General features: G+C 39.3%; 1 protein-coding gene across 5 annotated transcripts in view; it reads left to right on the forward strand.

The window, feature by feature from the left end:
• Rhogef3 (Rho guanine nucleotide exchange factor 3) overlaps positions 1-19,334 on the forward strand; it is a 244,696-nt gene that overhangs the window by 207,062 nt on the left and 18,300 nt on the right. For all 5 annotated transcript variants that reach the window (XM_076422055.1, XM_076422058.1, XM_076422056.1 and 2 more), the window contains one exon: positions 5,630-5,757. In XM_076422055.1, the coding sequence (XP_076278170.1) occupies positions 5,630-5,757 (128 nt within the window). The remainder of the gene's footprint in view (positions 1-5,629; positions 5,758-19,334) is intronic.

Below are 19,334 nucleotides of genomic sequence, written 5' to 3' on the forward strand. Positions count from 1 at the left end.
TTCGATTGATGCAGTTAATCGTCAATCGTTGATTAGAAAACGAAATCATCGAAAAAAAACATAAAAGCACGTAAACAGAGTTTGTATTATAATAGACCAAATGACAATACACCTAAATTCAGTTTACATTTTTTTCAGTATTTATACAGTTTTGATTCCGTATTTCATTCCGAAAGTTCAGCAGTTAATCATTAATCAATTATGGGATTGACGATTAGTAATCGTTAATCGCAATTAACGACTAAAGTAGAAATTTAATCGTTAACCGCAATTAACGATTAATAAGTATTTAATCGTCAACCGCAACTCTAACGATTAATAAGTATTTAATCGTTAACCGCAATTTTTTAACGACTAAACTAGAAGATTAATCGTTAATTGCGATTAACGATTGAAGTAGAAATTTAGTCGTCAATTTATTGATTAAATTTTTGCCCAACTCTGTCTTCGGGTGAAAATTTACCCATTTTCCTTTTTTACATATTATAAAACGATTGAATTCTTTTTGCCTGGGCAGCAAAACGTATTTCTTCGAAATGTCACGCTATAGTTGCAGCATAATTCATAGATTTAAAATGTGAAGTACGAAGAGGTGAAATATTATTCTAGGATCTTTTGTCTGAGGAGCGTATGAGGGTTAAAATAGAGATACGAGTAGAGAAATGCAGACCAGCAATGATTAAAATGGGTTTCAGCTTTCTCAGCCCCTGCCTCATTGTTTCAGTTTTGTTACTTTTATTCAACGCGCTAAAGCTGTTTGCTTTATAGTTAGATCGTGAATGCTATCTGGGCGAGGAAAAACAATGGAGGGATAACGTTTGTATATTGTGTTTATTGCAATGGAAATCCTGATGGAAAGAGTATATCGGTGTCCGTATCTAGTTATCGGAGGAACGCGCGCGCAGCTTTGAGCATTTCCATGAGAATAGTCCGCAATGAAAAATATCTATTCAGTGTGTTCATAGCGCGGGATCCTCGGTGCTCAGGTGAATAGATTGGGGTAACAGAATATCGATCGCCTCGTCGGTGTAACCAACTTCCGGTTTCCTAAACGAGCTCGGACCACATTTCTGTCCGCATCGGTGTTTCTAAAGGGAGGTCGAGAAGTCACTTGACTCGTCGAGGACGAGCATTGTCCGCGTCAATGGCTGTGCCGCGAAGGAATTCAACTCACCTAAAATGTCTCGATGCCATTGTCTCGCTCTCTTAATTACAAATGGCCGCTTTGCTGGATTCTAACCCCCTCGATTTATTGCCGTCACAGACGTTCCTCTTTTCAACAGCGTCGCCGACATTCCTCCATTCCCCGAGCCGCTTTTTCATCCGTTCCAATGAAGTTTCTTCCGTGAAAAGATACGTATCCAATAAAATCCTAAACGACTGATAAACGTTCAAGCGAGCCTTTCTTGAGAACGCGATCTTTTGATCAGAACCCTGCCACCGATTTAGTTTAATTTAGTATACGAATAGTATTCGTTAATGTATGCACATCCATGTAGATTCAGAATTTCCCAGGATATATGTATCCTTGACTCTGTGTCAATGAAACTTTAAACGACTGATAAACGACATTAATTTCGCCCATTTTTGTCAACTAACGACGCGTTATAGCGTCATATTCTAAAGAAATATACAGAGTGGACGATTTATCTGAAGACATTGAAATATCTCGAGAACTATGCATCGGATCAAAACAAGTGGGTAATGAAAGTTGTTCGGCGCGAAGGGGGACATCCAATGATACCAAACTTGACCCCCCACCGCCACCCCCTGAGGGTGGGGGGTGGGGAAGATGAAAAACTTAAATGGGAACTCCCATTTTTCATTGCAGATTTGGATTCTCCAGAAAAAAATACACCAATTTAACCTAGGAGTTATTGCATTTTGGTTCACAGATGGCGCTGTAATGGACAAAAATCAAAATGGGTAAAAAATCGTTGAAAATGGGGGATGTCTCGAGAAATCCACATCAGATCAGAGAAATAAAAGTAGACGTATTTGATATTTTTAAAAATGCTATTCAATAATACCATAATTTACCCCCACCCCCAGCTCCTGAGGGTGGGAGAGGGAATCATTTCAAAATCTTCAATGGGAAACCCTTTTTTATAGCAAATCGTGGTTATCCATTGATTTCTCCATTTGATATATCAACCATTGATTTGATATTATATCAAATGGAGATATCAAACGTGAACCAAGATTTGCTATAAAAAAGGTTTGCTATAAAAAAGATTTGCTATAAAATCAACCATTGATTTGATATTATATCAAATGGAGAAATCAATGGAATATTTGCTATAAAAAAAGGATTTCCCTTTGAAGATTTTGAAATGATTCCCTCTCCCACCCTCAGGAGGTGGGGGTGGGGGGGTCAATTATGCTGTTATTGAATTGATATTTTGAAAAATATCAAATACGTCTGCTTATTATCTTATTATCTATTTATTTTTCTGATCTGCGATGTGTATTTCTCGAGATATCCCCAATTTTCAACGATTTTTTACCCATTTCGATTTTTGTCCATTACAGCGCCATCTGTGAACCAAAATGCAAAAACTGCTAGGTCAAATTTGTGTATTTTTTTCTGGAGAATCCAAATCTGCAATGAAAAATGGGGGTTCCCATTTAAGTTTTTTATCTTGTCCCACCCCCACCCCCAAGGGGTGGCGGTGGGGGTTCGAGTTTGGTATCATTGGATGTCCCCTTACGCGACGAACAACTTTCATTACCCACTTGTTTTGATCCGATGCATAGTTCTCGAGATATTTCAATGTCTTCAGATAAATCGTCCACCCTGTATATCGCAACATGGGCAGGAAGAGATCAATCATTTTACAGTGTGTAAAAATAGTAAAAATAAGAATTAATTGGTAATAGAATAGTAAAAATAAAAAGATAAAAATTCGATAATCTAATGAATTAAATATTATGCGTAAATCGTACTAGAAATGAAGACTTGACTCACGAAAAAATTCCTAAAGTGCTTCATAAAAAAGGTAATAATCGGCTATAGGATATCAGAGAAGAAAGAGCTGTCTAGCCTAAGCGTTACCCTCCCTACCGTGAACTCGATCATGAAACGCTCCAAAAAAATTGCAAATTCCCTAATTAAGGAATAGGCCGCGCTCGAATGCTGAATACAGGCCGCCGGAATACCGTGGCCGAGAACCGCGAAAATGTATTTTACAGTGTTGAATATGCATAGACCATGCGAACATTCATTGTAACCTTTAATTAAAACTTTTAATTAATGCCGGCTCGAGAAGCCCGATAACATCATCGCCGTTGATCTCTCCTAAGTAAGCGTACATACGAAGTTTGCGTCGATACGGATCCGCCAACGAAGAAAAACGAGAATCTGTTTGATTGAACGCCGGCCAACAGAAAGCAGATCGCAACGGGCCGCATGAAACGGAAACGAAACGAAAATATTGGCTTTTGTCTCGAGCGGACGTGTACGGCGAATCGTTCAAATTCAAATTTATAAGCGGCGCGGAATTTCGGCCACAAAACAAACTCCGCCAGCCGAAAAGTATTCGTTCGTTTGGATGGTGCGCTCGCGGCAACGAAGGATCGACGGTTTCTGAATCACCGAGCGAAACACGTGTTTTGAAGATCATTGTACCGAATGCAGAAACTCAAATACAATTCCCTGTTTCTTTGTTTCATTCACTTTGCTAACCCGAGGACTACAAGCGATCGTAATCATTAAAAAACTAATTTCTTTTAAAAAAACAGATTTGCGTGACCAACGGCGTGTGAATGCACTTTTAATTGAAACTTATGAATCCCAGTTCATTTAATTTTATTTATAACTCTATTGAATTATTGAATTTCGTGAAGCTCGTGCAGTTTTAATTTCGTTAAAACTGCAACACATTATATATAGAATGTTTAATTTATCGTACGTTCACCGAGTTAACAGCTCACCGTTTTAATCAATTACACACTTGTTCGAGCGTTCCTAGAGCTTTTTTAGAGGAGTTGGTCGAAGGAAAGATAATTGGATCGTGATTTTTTACGCAGCCTGTCGCTCGGAAATAACTGAGCGAGACGGACGTAAACGTAGACAGACGTGGATTTTATTAAAACACTAAAAATGGCGCGGCGAGCGACGTTCCACCTGCTACGAGTCTTAATTAGCAAAGCGTCGTCGTATCCGCAGAGGAGATTGCAGTAGATATCATCTGCCATTGTGCCACCTTACCACTTGCACCCTCTTCATTTCCGAGTGACAACGCCAAACAGTGCCAACGACCACGGCAGAATCATTACACGATACACTATGGTCGTTACACTCGCGAACTGAAAAGACGTCCCGATACTGGTCACGAAACACAGTAATGTCTCGATATGTACATGTGGAAGAGACGTACACGATATTGTATGTATATGAAAAATTGATCCCCTTCTGAACCAAATTATACTGTTGCAAGTAGAAGAACCTGTACTGAACCACGAAAGTATTTGAACGCACTTTAAAACAGTACAAACGATCTGACTTTTTTTGAGCAACTAGAAGAATTGATTTACCAAATGACATGCAAAGAAAGATGTAAGGATCTGTGGATTTTACAGAAACTGACCAAAAGTCGCGAAAAACTTGTAGCTCGTGTGTATGTTAATCGATTTCGATGAAGTTTTAAATTTTCATTGAGGGCCCAAATAAAAGTTTTAAAAAATGCTATTTTTATTGTTGCACGCGACCTTGTAAATTGTAAAATCTTATTTGCAGATCATTTAGTAAACCAATGCTTCCAATTGCTTACGAAAGATCACACAGGTCGTTTGGTATAATTATACAAAAGTTATACTGTTTTAAAGTGCGTTCAAATACTTTCGTGGATCACTGTATATCTTTGTCTTGTTCACTACTTCACTGCGGCGCAGTTCCAACACTCCGCTCAGTGGAACCTGCAGACAGACATTTTTGAAAATGTCACTTGAAATGCCCTCAGGGACCGCCTCTTTGTAAGTTGGATGACATTTTTGGGACACCCTGTGCATTTAAAAAATGTCAATTGTTACAATTTCGTGACCAAACATCTGCAACAGTCAACGAATTAAATGCAGTTATACAATTCCTCTGTGAAAAAACAGGTTCCAAAAGTGAACGTGATCAGTAGACTGCGGATCTTGATGCAAATTCTTGTTTTCATGAATTATTTTATAAAAAATCTGAAGGGAAGGTATTCTGCGTTGACTAGAAGATTCTCCGAGGTAAACATAAAATAATAACGCAATTAATGTTGCACGCGCCATAAATACGTAAAGAGTAAAGAGCCGCGGTCTAGCGATCACTGAGTTTCGAACGTGACACAATAGGGACACGATATCTGAATCAGTAGGCGAGTCGAGTATGCTTTGCGAAATAATTCCCGAACGCGTTACCGGATCGAATAATTTGTTATTGCATATACTTTTGCGATAAGCGAGGCAAGATATATGAGCGATCAAGAGCGTTCGTGCGTGTCGAATCATGGGAAAGATCAACGGGTTTACGGGGTTTACCGGTTGCGCGGTGTTATCACGGCCTCGGTTTCTGTGTCTGGTATTTCGATCAACGCTTCACGCAATTATCCCGGCGGTGGTGTGTAAAGTAATTCCGATTATGTTTCCGTTGCAGCCGTTGCATGATCAACGCTCGGCCGCGTACACCGGCAAGGAGAGAAGACGAATTCCTGGACTGAGCAAGGCGCAGAGGCGTATCAAAGCGTCCAGCACGCCGGCGCTCCTAGATCGCGATATAGAAGGGTGAGTTACTTTTTCTCCATTGTTACATTCAGCAATTTTAACTTCCGTAAGGACATTATTTTGCAATGCAACAGTGCCTTACAGGACAGACTATACATATAATACCTCATACAATACCTAAATGTTTAGTAATTGATTAAATGGAAACAATATTTTGAATAATGGTACAGCCATTTTTAGTGGTGCCTCCGAGAAGACAACCGAGTGCAAAGGGTTAAAATAAAATATTGATTCAAGATTCACGTGTTTTACGAAAATCTCGGAAACTAAGCCGAGCGACGGATACGTGTATTGGGAAAAATTGTTCAGATTGTTGACAACATATGTGAAGGTCATTGGAGCAGGGTCCCCTTTTGTCAACATTTTCCAATAATTGTAATATTTTAGCGTGGCTTAACAAGTTCGCTACCATCGTCACAAATATGTGACGTCCGTGATCTGACAGTTCACTTAAAAACAGTCAAATTAATTTTATGCACTTTGTTGTTTAAAGTCATAGTAGAATGCATAATTTTCAAATAATCCGTGACTTTCTTCTGCTAAACTGTTTTGATAATTCAAAATTGGGTATGTTGCATTTAATGAAACCTTCGAACAAGGAAGGTCAGCAACGAAACAAGTTAAGACGAACTTAACATCCTTCGATATTTTTGCATTAAATGGCTGGTATAAACAGGAGCAGTCGAGCTGTAAATATTGAAGAGTCTTTAGTCACTCTTCTTGTTATTTCTTTTTTCTTTATCTAAATCTTTCCATGCGAGGGAGGTTATTTTTGAATGAACCTTCTAATGCACCGAGCGCCGGAAACCATCACGGTAGAGTGGTTTTATCGACAGGCCAAGCACCTGTGTGAAAAGTCTCTTTCTCTCCCAGTCATCTCCGTCCGTTTTCAATCGCCCGAATCCTTTTTCCCTCGACGCGACTGCTCCATCTTTAAACTTAATTCCCTCTCGAAATCTGCTTCCCGACGTCATCACGAAGATTGCGTTCTTAGCTGACTTGCTCGAGACCGGTATCGAACCGGAAATACGCTTTCTTTCGTGCAGCTATGAGTCCAGACAATTTTTAACTCGGTTTAATTAAAACCGCTCCTTCGTACTTTTTCGCACTGTTACTGCGAAAGCGTGTGCAGTGTGCATTATACTTTACGGCGTTAGTCGGTAATATTAGAAAGTTTTCATTAAGTTGCAGTCTTGTTGTTCTCTTTAGATATTAATTGATGGTTCGAATTATATATTTATTAAGACTAGTATCAGTTGTGTTTTCCCTTGAAGTTTTTCACGTATAAATTGTACAGTTCATGGAGTCGATTCGACTGGAAAAAGATCCAAATTTTTCCAGGTGGTTTTGAGTGGCTTTTTAAAATTAGAACTCTCTTTATGCTTTTTCGACGAACGTATACGTATTCTGTATTACGATGAAAAGTTTCACAACTTGCGTCACTATAAAATGTTCTACGTAAAGGAAATCCAGCTGAAACTGAACACGTGGATAAAATCTATCATTTCAGCTTCAAAATATATTTATTATATTGTACAAAGTTGCATAAAAGTTTTTAATTTTCTGTGACTACTATACATAGACACTAGTGTAACAATCAACGTTTATAATATATTGGATTGGCAAATATAATGCGGAGTCGTATGAACAATATATGTTCAAAGTAGATGGTGAAAGGGGTAGGGTTCTGGCTTTCCCATATCATTGTTCCTTCGAGTACGACAATCGAGACAAATTGTTTCGGTGTCCCGGTGAAAGCAGCAATCGTCGAATGATGGATGCGAAGAAAATAGGACGTTGATGACGTTCTCGTATTCAGATGATCCCCGAGGGGCGGAGTGTGTTCGAACAACTGCGTGGCCTACAGTGGCCGGGGGTTCAGATTTCTTTCGGGGGTGCGTTCACCCTCCAACTCCGACATCTTGCCTCGTGCAAACACCTGGGGTACCCGAGATAAGTTATGAAACCTGTCTGTTCCGTGCCTCGTGGGCTTTGCACGAAGATTTTCCTGTTTCGGGGAGCCGTGTTTGCGTTCCACAACAAAAAGAAAAACTGCACACGGGCAAATATTGAAAGAGCGAAGTTGGCTTTCGTCGTTTGTGAAACGCTTTGATTCGAAACGATTTGTTTCGGATAAATAGCTCCAAACTTGAAAATTAATTTACGCTGTTTCAACACGGAAAATAAAAATTGTACATATTTATTACAATATACAGAAACCAGTTGTAGACATTTGTTTCTCTCTTCCCTTAATAATCTTGTAAAGCCTTGAAAACAACGTAATTTTAACTTCTTGCAATGTCTTTACTGGTTTGCAATTAATCTAATCATTCTTGTCGTAAATACAGGGTGAGTCCGAAGAAACAGAACACTTAAATATCTCCGTTACTTTTCGTTGTAGAAAAAAACTTCTTAGGACCAAGTTACACTGTTTGAAGGGCCACATGTAACGGTATAAGAGAAAAAATTTTCAAGGTCATTTTTTAACAAGATTTCAAGGTCATTGATATTTTTTTTTAAATTGTAGAATGAGGTATTTTTTAATAGTAATAATGGAAGTTTGTCACACATCCTGTAACGTGCGAGCGTGCGCCGACGAGTGTGCGCGGAAGCGTTTGCAAGAGTGCGCGCGAGTATGATGTGCGCATGAGCGTTGGTCTACAGTCTACACAAGCCATCGTGCGGTCCTCGTGTTTTCTCGCGTGTCGCAATATGTATTCTTCATGTATCGTTCATTATCAATAAACCGTTATTGTATATTCAATAATCTAACATTTTCGATATACATGGGTTAGTACTTTTTTATAACGAATGTCCAGCTGCATCGATTGATGTATTAAAAAATACCTCATTCTACAATTTAAAAAAAAATATCAATGATCTTGAAATCTTGTTAAAAAATGACCTTGACAATTTTTTCCCTTACACCGTTACATGTGGCCCTTCGAACAGTGTAACTTTGTTCTAAGAAGTTTTTTTGTACAACGAAAAGTAACGGAGATATTTAGGTGTTCTGTTTCTTCGGACTCACCCTGTATACATATTACACCCGCAGCCTATTGGTAAAATCGAGAAACACGAATTAGTGACAATACCAAAATATTTTAAGAATTCCAACGTATCATTTGTAACTCGTTACTAGACTGCGCATCTGTATACATTTCTGAAACAATATAAAACAGTAAAAGCTTTGAAAAATCTGAGAATATGAAAATCTAAGAAGCTTATGTTGCATGAAGATTCGCAGTCTACTCGTTACAATTATTAAGAAAAGAAATCAATGCGCATACAGTTCGTTGCAATCAGTGCACAACATTTTTATTTTGTGTAATGACTTTGTCGTTTATAACTGGTCGGTTGGGTCAGTTAAAGGTGTATTTGTCTTGTGTATTTGCCGTGTAATGAATAAAGTGAAAACCGTGAACGGCAGCAGATAAACAAAGTCGCGAGAAAGAGCCGATCCCTTCTTTGACGTATTATTGGGAACGTTGAATGGACGACAAGCGAAGGGAGCTAAAAATAGTTTCGAAAAAAGCAGCCGATCGAAGCGCAGGGAATAGATCAAAGGTGTTCCGGGTTGATCGCGTCCAGGTTCGTTTGAAGTGCTTCCTCCTGGTTCACGACTTTCCATCGTGACCTCTTGATCCCTGCAGAACGTGTCTCGGCAGCCGGGGTTGTTTGCCGAGACACGAATAAAGACGTTATTTCGAATGACCCATCTCCCTTTCTCTCTCTCCCTCCCTTCTCTTTCGGTTCCATCGACTTTGTACCTGGACGAACATTCATCCGGTCGTTGCACTAATTACGACGTGAATAGAAAATCTCTCGCGACATCCTCTTTAGTTTCACGGAGCCGTCCCTTCGCTTCCGGTTCACCTCGCCACGGAGATTCGCTCGTTAGTGTTTCATGAAGTTCCCGTCCCTTTGACTCCGTGGAATATTCTCTATTATTTGTAAACACGACTCGCGTGCTATTTAATCACGTCGTTTAGAAATCTCGAGAGCGACGGTGCACACCGGAACTTTGAACGCATCGATACTTTTTGATTAACTCCCGGCTGCAACTTGGAGACCAAAACTCTCCAGCAACACTGAATCACATTAATATTCGGACACTTTCGAAGGGGCGAGAACTTTTTTAATATTGAACCAGACGACTTGGACTTTTTTATTACCAAGTTTATATTAACTTGCCGTGTTGTTGTTGTTGTATGCGTCAAATCTTGTAATCGAATTTTAAACCTCTTCCCATAGTTCAATCTTACATAGTCCAATCTTGAGGACAATGTAAGTAGGACACAGAATATATAAAAAAAACTTTTTAAAAACCACGCTTATATTAAAATGCACTAAACAGGAGAAAATCATTTTTTCCCTGGTTCTCCATAAAATACCGAATCCACTTAAATGATTAATAATATTTTTCCCCAAAATTTTAAGCAATTAGTTGAAAATTTCTTCTGTTATAAAATCAGTGTCGGAATAGATAGAAAAATTTAATATAAATTTAAATAAAACCATAACATTAGTGACTATAAAAATAAAAGCGTGGAGCGCCCACGAAGATTACGTCAATACATATAGTATACATATGTATAGCCTCCACGCTTTTATTTTTATAATCACTAATGTCATGGTTTTATTTAAATATTCCGACACTAATTTTATAACAGAAGAAAAATATTATTAATCATTTAACTGGATTCGGTATTTTATGGAGAACCAGGTAAAAATTATTTTCTCCTTTTTAGTGCATTTTAATGTAAGCGTGGTTTTTACAAAGTTTTTTTATATATAATATTTTATTCAGTTGTTGGAACAATTAGTTTACTGTATGGCGTGAGCAAAATACTAAAAGTTGTATTTTTCAATTTCCTATATGTATGAACCTATGTATATTGAATATTTTAAGAATATATTTTGTAAATCTGTGAATGACCGGATTCCTATTTTACATATAAAAATGAATATAACTTGAAGAATTTGCTTTTAATAATGCTCATCATCTGAAGTGTTAAAAAGCGTTTTATCATTATTATTATAGTAGTATCTTTCGTTTTGAGTTTCGAGCACACATCCACGCAATTCTTTAAACAGCCATATTCGTGGGTCCAATCGACTATTTTCTGCCAGGATTGGTTACATTACTTGAATAAATTATTCGCCTGACGTCAGAACGTCTCTCGTAAATATAGTTTAGAATCGTTTAATTATTTCTCACCGGCGGTTTCTCTTAATAGACACTGTACTTTTTTCATTCCTATCGAGCTCGAATCACCGAGACGTTAATTCGTCCCAGCTCGAAACTTCTCGGGATTCGGCGGCTCCAACAATGGAACGTAACTCGGCATTATTCTGATTTTGAAGTTCCGAGGTATGGCAAGTTTCCTGGCGTCGGCCCGGGCCTCTTCACCCCCGTTTTTCGCTCCGTTAACGCCACGAAGTTCTCGTCGTCGTCGATGCTCGCTGTTCCGTTCTCCGAAACACTCGATCCAAGACGATAGAAGGAATCCAAAGAAGCAAAACTCGGTGAAAAAAGGCTCGTCGCGCGACAGAATCCAATTAAAAGTTCCGTAATCGCGGGGCTTCGACGCGAGTGTGGATCAACGTTTCCGGTTTGACGTCTCAAGCGATTATTTCCGGACGATTTAAATTTTCCTTTCGAACTTCTAATCCTTTGGACCAGAGCATTCTCGGTTCGCCGTGATCAACTAAAATCGGCTCGTCCGCCCCACTTTCCGTTCGGGACGCGTTCAAGAGAGCCGCTTTGAATTATCTTTCCAGATTGTTTGGTAATTCGACGCGCGAGAGATAGACGACTTTTGAAAGTCTCCTCGAGGAACAGCGTTATCTTTTAATATTCCCCAGCGCGGTCTGACGCTCCGATGTGATCGAGATAGAAACTTTTTACCCTAACCGCCGCGCCGCACGCTGAAAACTTCCTACTTTTCCCGTAGTAGAAGGAGCACGGAGTTTCTGTTTATCGACTCCGCCCCTTGCATTTCCGCACACTATTCCGAAAACTATCCTCGCGGGAAGAATTTTTCGCGGAGTGCTTCGCTCACGGTTTTACCCGCTAATTCATGATCCTGCTGAAATATTAAACCACCCGGTCAACATTTCTGCTAAGAAATACTCCTCCGCGATTTAAGGGAGTGTCTCGTCCATTTACTATAAATGTTAGTGACTTTATGATTTCTTTATTTTGCTTGAAGTTTATTAAGCACAATTCTCATATTCGTAATAGAAAATTACGAAAATCAGAAAGTCTCTTGAAGAAAAGCTTGATTTTTTACAATTAAATTGGGTCTATATTACTTAGAAATATATTGTAAATACATAAAATAAAATGCAAATTCAGATTCAATCCCTGAATAAACGTATAACATGGATTAGTCAATTATTCTACGCCAGTACTGAACAAATAATCTCAAAGATGAAAATACAACATAAAATTAATAAATATAACATCATAAGTAGACTGCGGATCTTTATGCATTTATGAAAAAATTGGTTGGATGAAATATAAAGGTTAGAAAAATTTAAGAACATTATAATGTTGTTTTTACTGTAACAAAGTCATTAGGGATGAAATCAATTTTTAGTTTTCACCATTTTTAACCGCTTGTAGCTCGTGTGTATGTAAATCGATTTCGATGAACTTTTCAGCATGTGTATAACTAACATAGATCTACAAAACAAATATATAAATATATTTTAGCAAAATATATTTATACATATATACAAACAAAATATATTTTATTATAAATTTCCATTAAGGAGCCAAATAAAAAAGCTTTAAAAAATGCCTTTTTTATTTTTACTTGTAACGTTGTACTTTAATTATAATTTTTGGAAAATCTTTTTTGCAAATCATTTCGTAAACCAATGCTTCTAATTGATTGCAAAAAATCAGGTCATTTGATGCAATTATAAAAAAGTTATTAGTTTTTAAAAGGTGTACGAATACTTTGTACACCCACTGTAAGTGCATATGACAAAACTTCGCCTCCTCAAGTTGCATGTTTTACGTTTTCCCTACTTAGCATTGTATTCTAAGTTACCATCATTCTATACCACTAAAAAAGCACTTAAACACCGGGACAAATTAATCGTAAAAACCGAACGGCAATTTTATCGTAAAAAGTGTCAAACGGGTGGGAGTTCATTAATTAAGAATGATTAAGTAATGGTTTCCTGAAGGTGAAACGGCAAGGCCGTTCCAACTTCCCGGTAATGTCCACAGAAACTGGAATTATAACACCCGCGCGAGTAGGATCAGTACACAAATCGATAAAAAGAAGGAGGTATAGCGCACTCGTGCCGCACATCCCGGCACGCGGTAGTTATAAATCGTGGGCAAAACGGTGGCGAAGTTTGCCGAGGAGTGCCCCATGAAAATAATAATATTTCGAACGTGACCAGTCTTCGCTGGAGCTTCTCATAAAAAAATTTTCAGGAAGCCCGAAGTCTACGAACTCGTCCCGATTTACGTCACACCCATGTAAACGCTTTCCCCTTCGTTTACGAATCTCCTCGGTTCTTGGAATTGCATGAATGCTTCGGAAATTTCCAAATATCACTGGTACCGCCGCGTAGCCGGAAAAGTAGGAAGAATGGGCCTTTGTCCGTGGAGACGCGTATGGGGAATTACCCCTATAGGTTTACGATCGCATTAGTCTGGACAACATATGGAAAACGAAAGTTTCGAGGGATAACACAGTCTGAGACAAGATTGCTCGAGGCGAAGGGTTGGAACGGATACAACGTGTTCCATGTGTTCTGAAATGATTAATTATTGTACCGTGCAGGTCGTGTGGAGTGTGGAGTCGCCGACAGGATATGAGAATAGACATTTCATGGTCGTGGCTTAATGTTTCATGGTTTAGAAATTGGAAACTGATGAACCAGTACACGGATTAGGTCTGTAAGATTCGTAGATTTTGTACTCTTTCAACCCCTTGCCTTATCAAAATGTATGTTAATAATTTCCTTTAAACCGAAATAAAATTCTATTTTGGTTTTGTTAATATAAAGCCATTGTGCAGAACATTTTGCACTCCCGCAAGACAAGTGATACAACTCAAAAATGCAGCATTAGAGAAAAATCAACTTAAAGAATGCTATAAAACTTATATTGAAATATAATAGTTCTTTTAAATTTCAGACAAGAGTATGATAAATTGCGAGATAGAGATGTGACGCTTTTCGTGCACACATGTTGGGGCACTTCATACATATTTTTCAATGACATAATCTCAAAATTGCCATGTTTTTACTTGCGTCACTTTTCTTGCGGGGGTGCGATATGTATCAGCATACAATTTATATCGATTTACTCCTTTTTTAGGAAATTGCGATCTACTAAAAAGTTCTAATCACTAAAACCGTAAAATAAATCGTAGGGCAAGAGGTTAATTTTCTTTAAATTATGTCAAAATACCGAAATAAATTACGATTTTCTCAGAAGCAATTTTATATAGTGTAGCAACGATATTCATTATGTCAGAAAAGCTCTGAATTTTTAGAAAATATGACAATGAATTGAATCCTTTATAATGCTAAAAGGACTTCTATAATTTCAATGATTGTAAAAGAACAAATCCGAAATCCGCCATTTTGACGGGCTCAGTACTTACAGTAAGGAGCAAAACTGAACCAATAACTACAAGTTTTGTATAAGTCATCATTTATTGCTAGGAATATAGAAGAATAACAAAAAATCAACATTATAATCATTTTTATCATAGTTCGAAGTAACTTAAGAAATTTTTTACAATAATTAATGTCTCCTCGTTTAGCAATGACAACAAAAATAGATTGAATCGGATTTTTGCACCACGTCCAATATACTTGGCAATATTTAATATATTATTTATTTTTAATATTTCGTTCACAACCCTTGTGCTTGTAAAACTGCACTAATTTGCTTTAGAATACTTTCTACTAATTTTTTGCAATAATCCGGAGATATTTGTTCCCACTGTTCTTGAATTCTATCATGCAAATCTGTGATTGAAGTTGGTTGGGAGTCATATGAATCCCCGAAGTCGTCTTCTTAGCATAAGCCCCATAGATTCTCTATGGGGTTGAGGTCGGAGCTCTGTGCGGGCTAATCCAGAACAGAAAATTATTTAGTACAGAGCCAATTTTTTACACTTTTAGCAGTGACCTTAGGGTCTCGGTCATGCATGTGAAAATTACATTTTTTTCTTCAAAAGGCATATTTTCAACAGCATCTATGAGATGATCTTGTAAAATATCCTTGTACATGTACTGATTCATGATGCCATTAATTCGGTGCAGTGATCCAACACCAAATGCTGTTAGGCACCTCCAGAACATTAGGGTTCCGTCTCCATGTTTTAACGTTTGTTTCACATGTCGTGGTTTAAGCCTTTCATTTTTACGAATCCAGCATTAAGACATGCCATCTGAACAAATTCTGTTAATTTTGGTCTCGTCTGACCAAATAACCCGTTCCCAGTCAGTAGTCGCCCAGTTTTGATATTTTGTAGCAAATTCCAAACAACATTTAATATTTTTTTCCGATAACATTGGCTTCTTTTTTTTCTTAATGCTTCTAAACTCAGCTCCTTTGAGTGTTCTTCGTGCTGTGCACTGGCTTATTTGTATATTCGTATCTTCTTTTAACAATTTTGCAGCCATAATGGAACTTGAAGCTTCACCAGATGTGACAAACCGTATAATCCTTCGTTCATCCTGCGGTGATAATATTTTTGGTCTTCCTTCAACATTTAATAATATACTTTTACAGTATTTTTTTCTTATTCTCTGCACTGTCGATTGACCAACACTGCAAGTTTTCGCCGTGTTACGCGATGACAAGCCGTCATTCAAAACAGAAATGACTTTTTTTTACACAATTCGGAGCAATTGACTTCATATTTATTCTTACTTCACTTGCGTGCTTTTCCGTTCGACTGATTGCGAAGAGACATTAATTATTGAAAAATATTTCTCAAGTTACTTCTAACTATGATGAAAATGATTATAATGTTGATTTTTTGCTATTCTTCTACATTCGTAGCAATAAATAATGATTTATACAAAACTTGTGGTTATTGGTTCAGTTTTGCTCCTTGCCTGTAAGTGTTGAAGCATCACCTTGTACATGATGGTCGGAAGACTATTCATGGAAGCAATATACTATTGGAACGCGCAGAGAATGTGTGTCAATTAATGTGTCTGCGGCCGACGATTGATAACTACAAAGCGAGAAGCATAATATTACTGCAATCAGCGTTATTAAGATAGCAACGCAATCGATTTTCGTGTCATGCGCACGAGTTAGGATGAGTAGATAAATGGAGCTGCGCAACCAAAAATAGTCAGTCCGCTTCTAGTCCCCGATACCTGGGGATTCCTGGAGAACCTTGAAAGTCTTTCTGGGGCCCTCGGAGGTCCATCCCTTTCTTTGCCCCTTTTTTCAGCGAACACTAACGAAAAAATTAATTTAACCGTTTGAACGATAATCAGATGCAGAACGAGTTGCATGTGTCCGACTCGTGACCTTTTTACTCCGATAACGGTTTTATGTGTTTCACGCGATCGTTACCAGTTGCCATTGAAATTGTAAATGTTCTTGTAGCTGAACCGACTGCTGAATAATGTTGTGCGAAGTAAATGGTTGATACAAGCTACGAAAAAGGAACTATATAAAATAGATCGATACCAGAAGTAAATTAAAATGACTAACAATCTGCAATCACCAGCAACGACGCATGAATGTTAATTACATAAAAGATCTAAGAACATTAGTTTTTAGTGATGGAGCATTTTCTCTTATAATGTGGAGATCGTTTTAAAGAACTGCCCCGGGGACAAAGAGATAACATTCGAACACAATTTCAACATTGAATACAACAGTGTTTCCGGCTAATTCCGCGCCACCTGTGTGGCTCGTTAGAGTGGCTTTAAGAATCTCCCGGAAAGATCGAACTTCACGCTTCCAGGCGAGCCTACACACACGATCAGAGATCTACGACGCAAGACCGTTTTGTCTGTAAGATCGAAGGCATAGATATCGAAAGCGAAGCGAGTCGGCTGCGCGTACTTACTTACATGGAAGTGAGAACACAAAAGGAGCAAAAGAGAGCCGACGGGGATTAGCAAGAATGACAGAATGCGAGGTAGGTGCAGCGTGTCAAATTTGTACGTCGGAAGGTGGCGTGTCCAAGGAAAAAAGGAAGAGGCAAAAAAGAAGAGAGTGAGAGAGAGAGAGAGGGGGGAAATTCCGCCGATTAAATGAGGAACGAGAGAGGAGCAGGGAACCACTGTCACTACAATGGATAAATGGTACCTTTTGTGGAGGCCGGCGTCTCTCCTTGGCCGCTCCTCTCCCGCCCACGAGAGAACGAAGGAGGGAACGAGGGTAGAAACGCGGTGAAAGGAGAGAGGATGAGAGAGAGAGAGAGAGAGAGAGCAAAAGAAAGGGAAAAAAGAAGAAGCGACAAAAGCAGAGGTGGTGGGGGCAGCGTGCAACCCTCGGTTTATACCTGAAGCGACCCTTGAAATCTGTTCTCGGAAGAGTTCACGAGGTGCACTGGCACACAAACCCCGGTGTGCACGCACACACGTGGGACAACATGTGAACGGCGTGGGCCTGTGTGCACATCGCCGGTGCCTTCAGTCGCCCGCAGCTCGCCGTTCAATGCACTTCCTGTGGAAGAGTGGTTCCAGGCGATTTTCTTATTTTCGAGAGTGGCCCTCTTCCCCCCACAGCTTTTCGCACGCTTCTCTCTTTTCGAGGAATCGCAGCATCGGACGCGACACTTCCTCCCGACACCATTCGTCTGTCAGAGCACACTTCGCTCTTGCCACCGCTAAACCTGTGTTTCAATTTTCATCCCCGTCCTGGGGACACTCGAGTGCTTCTATTGTGCTTTACCTCCGGAGAGGAGCTACGTACTCTGCCCGTTTCCACCCTTGAACTGTGGTGTTTTAATCTCATTGTGCAAAAGTATTGTGTGATCCATGGTTTCGGGAAATATCTTCAGCTTTAGTGCTCCAATTTTCATTCCTCTGGTGAAGCTGCTCGATAAGTGTCGTGTCATCCGCGGTTTACTCCTGCGAAGCAGCTAAAAACATTAACCGTTTAATCAGCTCTCGCACTTTTACGTTCCGTGTAAGTGTGCTACACCGTGTATCTTTGCAGAGAGCTTCAGTGTCACTCTTCGAGTTCAGTGCATCCGTTGCGGTTTACTTTTAAAAGGGAGCTAAAGACTTTCATCGTTTACGCTCTTAAACTTGAACGTTTCATCCTCGAGTTCTGCGTAAAAGTACCTCGAACGCATTTATCGCGTGATCCGCGGTGGACCTTCGAAGAAGAACTGCAGACTTTGCTCGTTTCCGGTCTTAAACTTCCAATTGTAACTTCTGCGTGAAAGTTGCTCCTTTATTACGTAATCCACTGTTTATTTCCGTGGAAGACTGCATGCTTTACCAGCCTTGAACTTTGGTGTTTCATTTGTGTGAAAAAGTCGCTAGCTATTGCAGACTTTAACGTTTAAACTTGAACGTGAAGAGATACCGAAGCGTATTTCTATACTATCCGCTGTGTTGTCCACGGTATATCGATTTGTTCCGTTCCGGTGATAGCGAGGAAGCAAGGTGCGTGTACGTGATCGTTTCCTTGGATCAACAAGTGACGGTTCCTCATTCGGGCGCAAGTGGCAGACCTTTATCGTGGAATAAATTCTAATGCAGGAAGGTTTCCATGAATATCGTTATACCGGCGGTGGCTGTGTAAGTGTACGAGCGACACACGAGGGGAAACACATGGACGTAGTTTGGTGTGCCGTCTGAAGGTTTCCAGTCGTCTGCGGACCGCCACTCGACGCATTTCCTGTCTAAAAGTGGTCGCAAATGGTTCTTCGTGTGCATAATAATTTCGAGACTCTTGACGTGTTAAATCGACTGACGCCGAGTCGTGGAACGAGTTTTCCTCGGTGCTTTTCATCGAGATAATCGGCCGGTTTCGTCGTTTGTTTTGCGTGCGCCAACTTCGTCGTCCGTGTCCAGGAGGAACTGCGTTTACGCGTTGTTTCGCACGGCGAGTGTCAAGGGACTCTCGGACACCGAAATAGGAGGAATGGATCCCCGAGGGACTGAAAAATGTTGTTCGAGCGACTAACAACCAACTGCGCTGGATAAAAGCTCTTCCGGAGGAGAAAAACTCGATCAAAATCGCCTCTATGATGTGGTACGTGACGCTACACGATGCTCTTTCATTCGTTTGACACGGAAAAACGAGTCGACGAGGAAACGTTGTCGGGAAAATGAAAAATCATAACATCTGTTGCACCGCGCGATGTTTTAATTTATCGCTCTCCCGTTTCCCGACACAGAACGCGTTTTTCTTAATGAATTAACAGTCGGATAAAAAAAAAGAGTCTTTCCTATATCTATAAACAGATATATTTTTTAATCGATAGAATATTAATTGTGATGCGAACATTATTAACGATTAACTAGAAACTGGAATTATTCGCGTCGAGTGGACAACAATGATGCTACAGTGCATTCGAGTGCTACGAAAACAAGTTTTTCGTGAC

Source organism: Lasioglossum baleicum, chromosome 4 (genome assembly GCF_051020765.1).
Source record: "Lasioglossum baleicum chromosome 4, iyLasBale1, whole genome shotgun sequence".
Lineage (NCBI taxonomy): Eukaryota > Metazoa > Arthropoda > Insecta > Hymenoptera > Halictidae > Lasioglossum > Lasioglossum baleicum.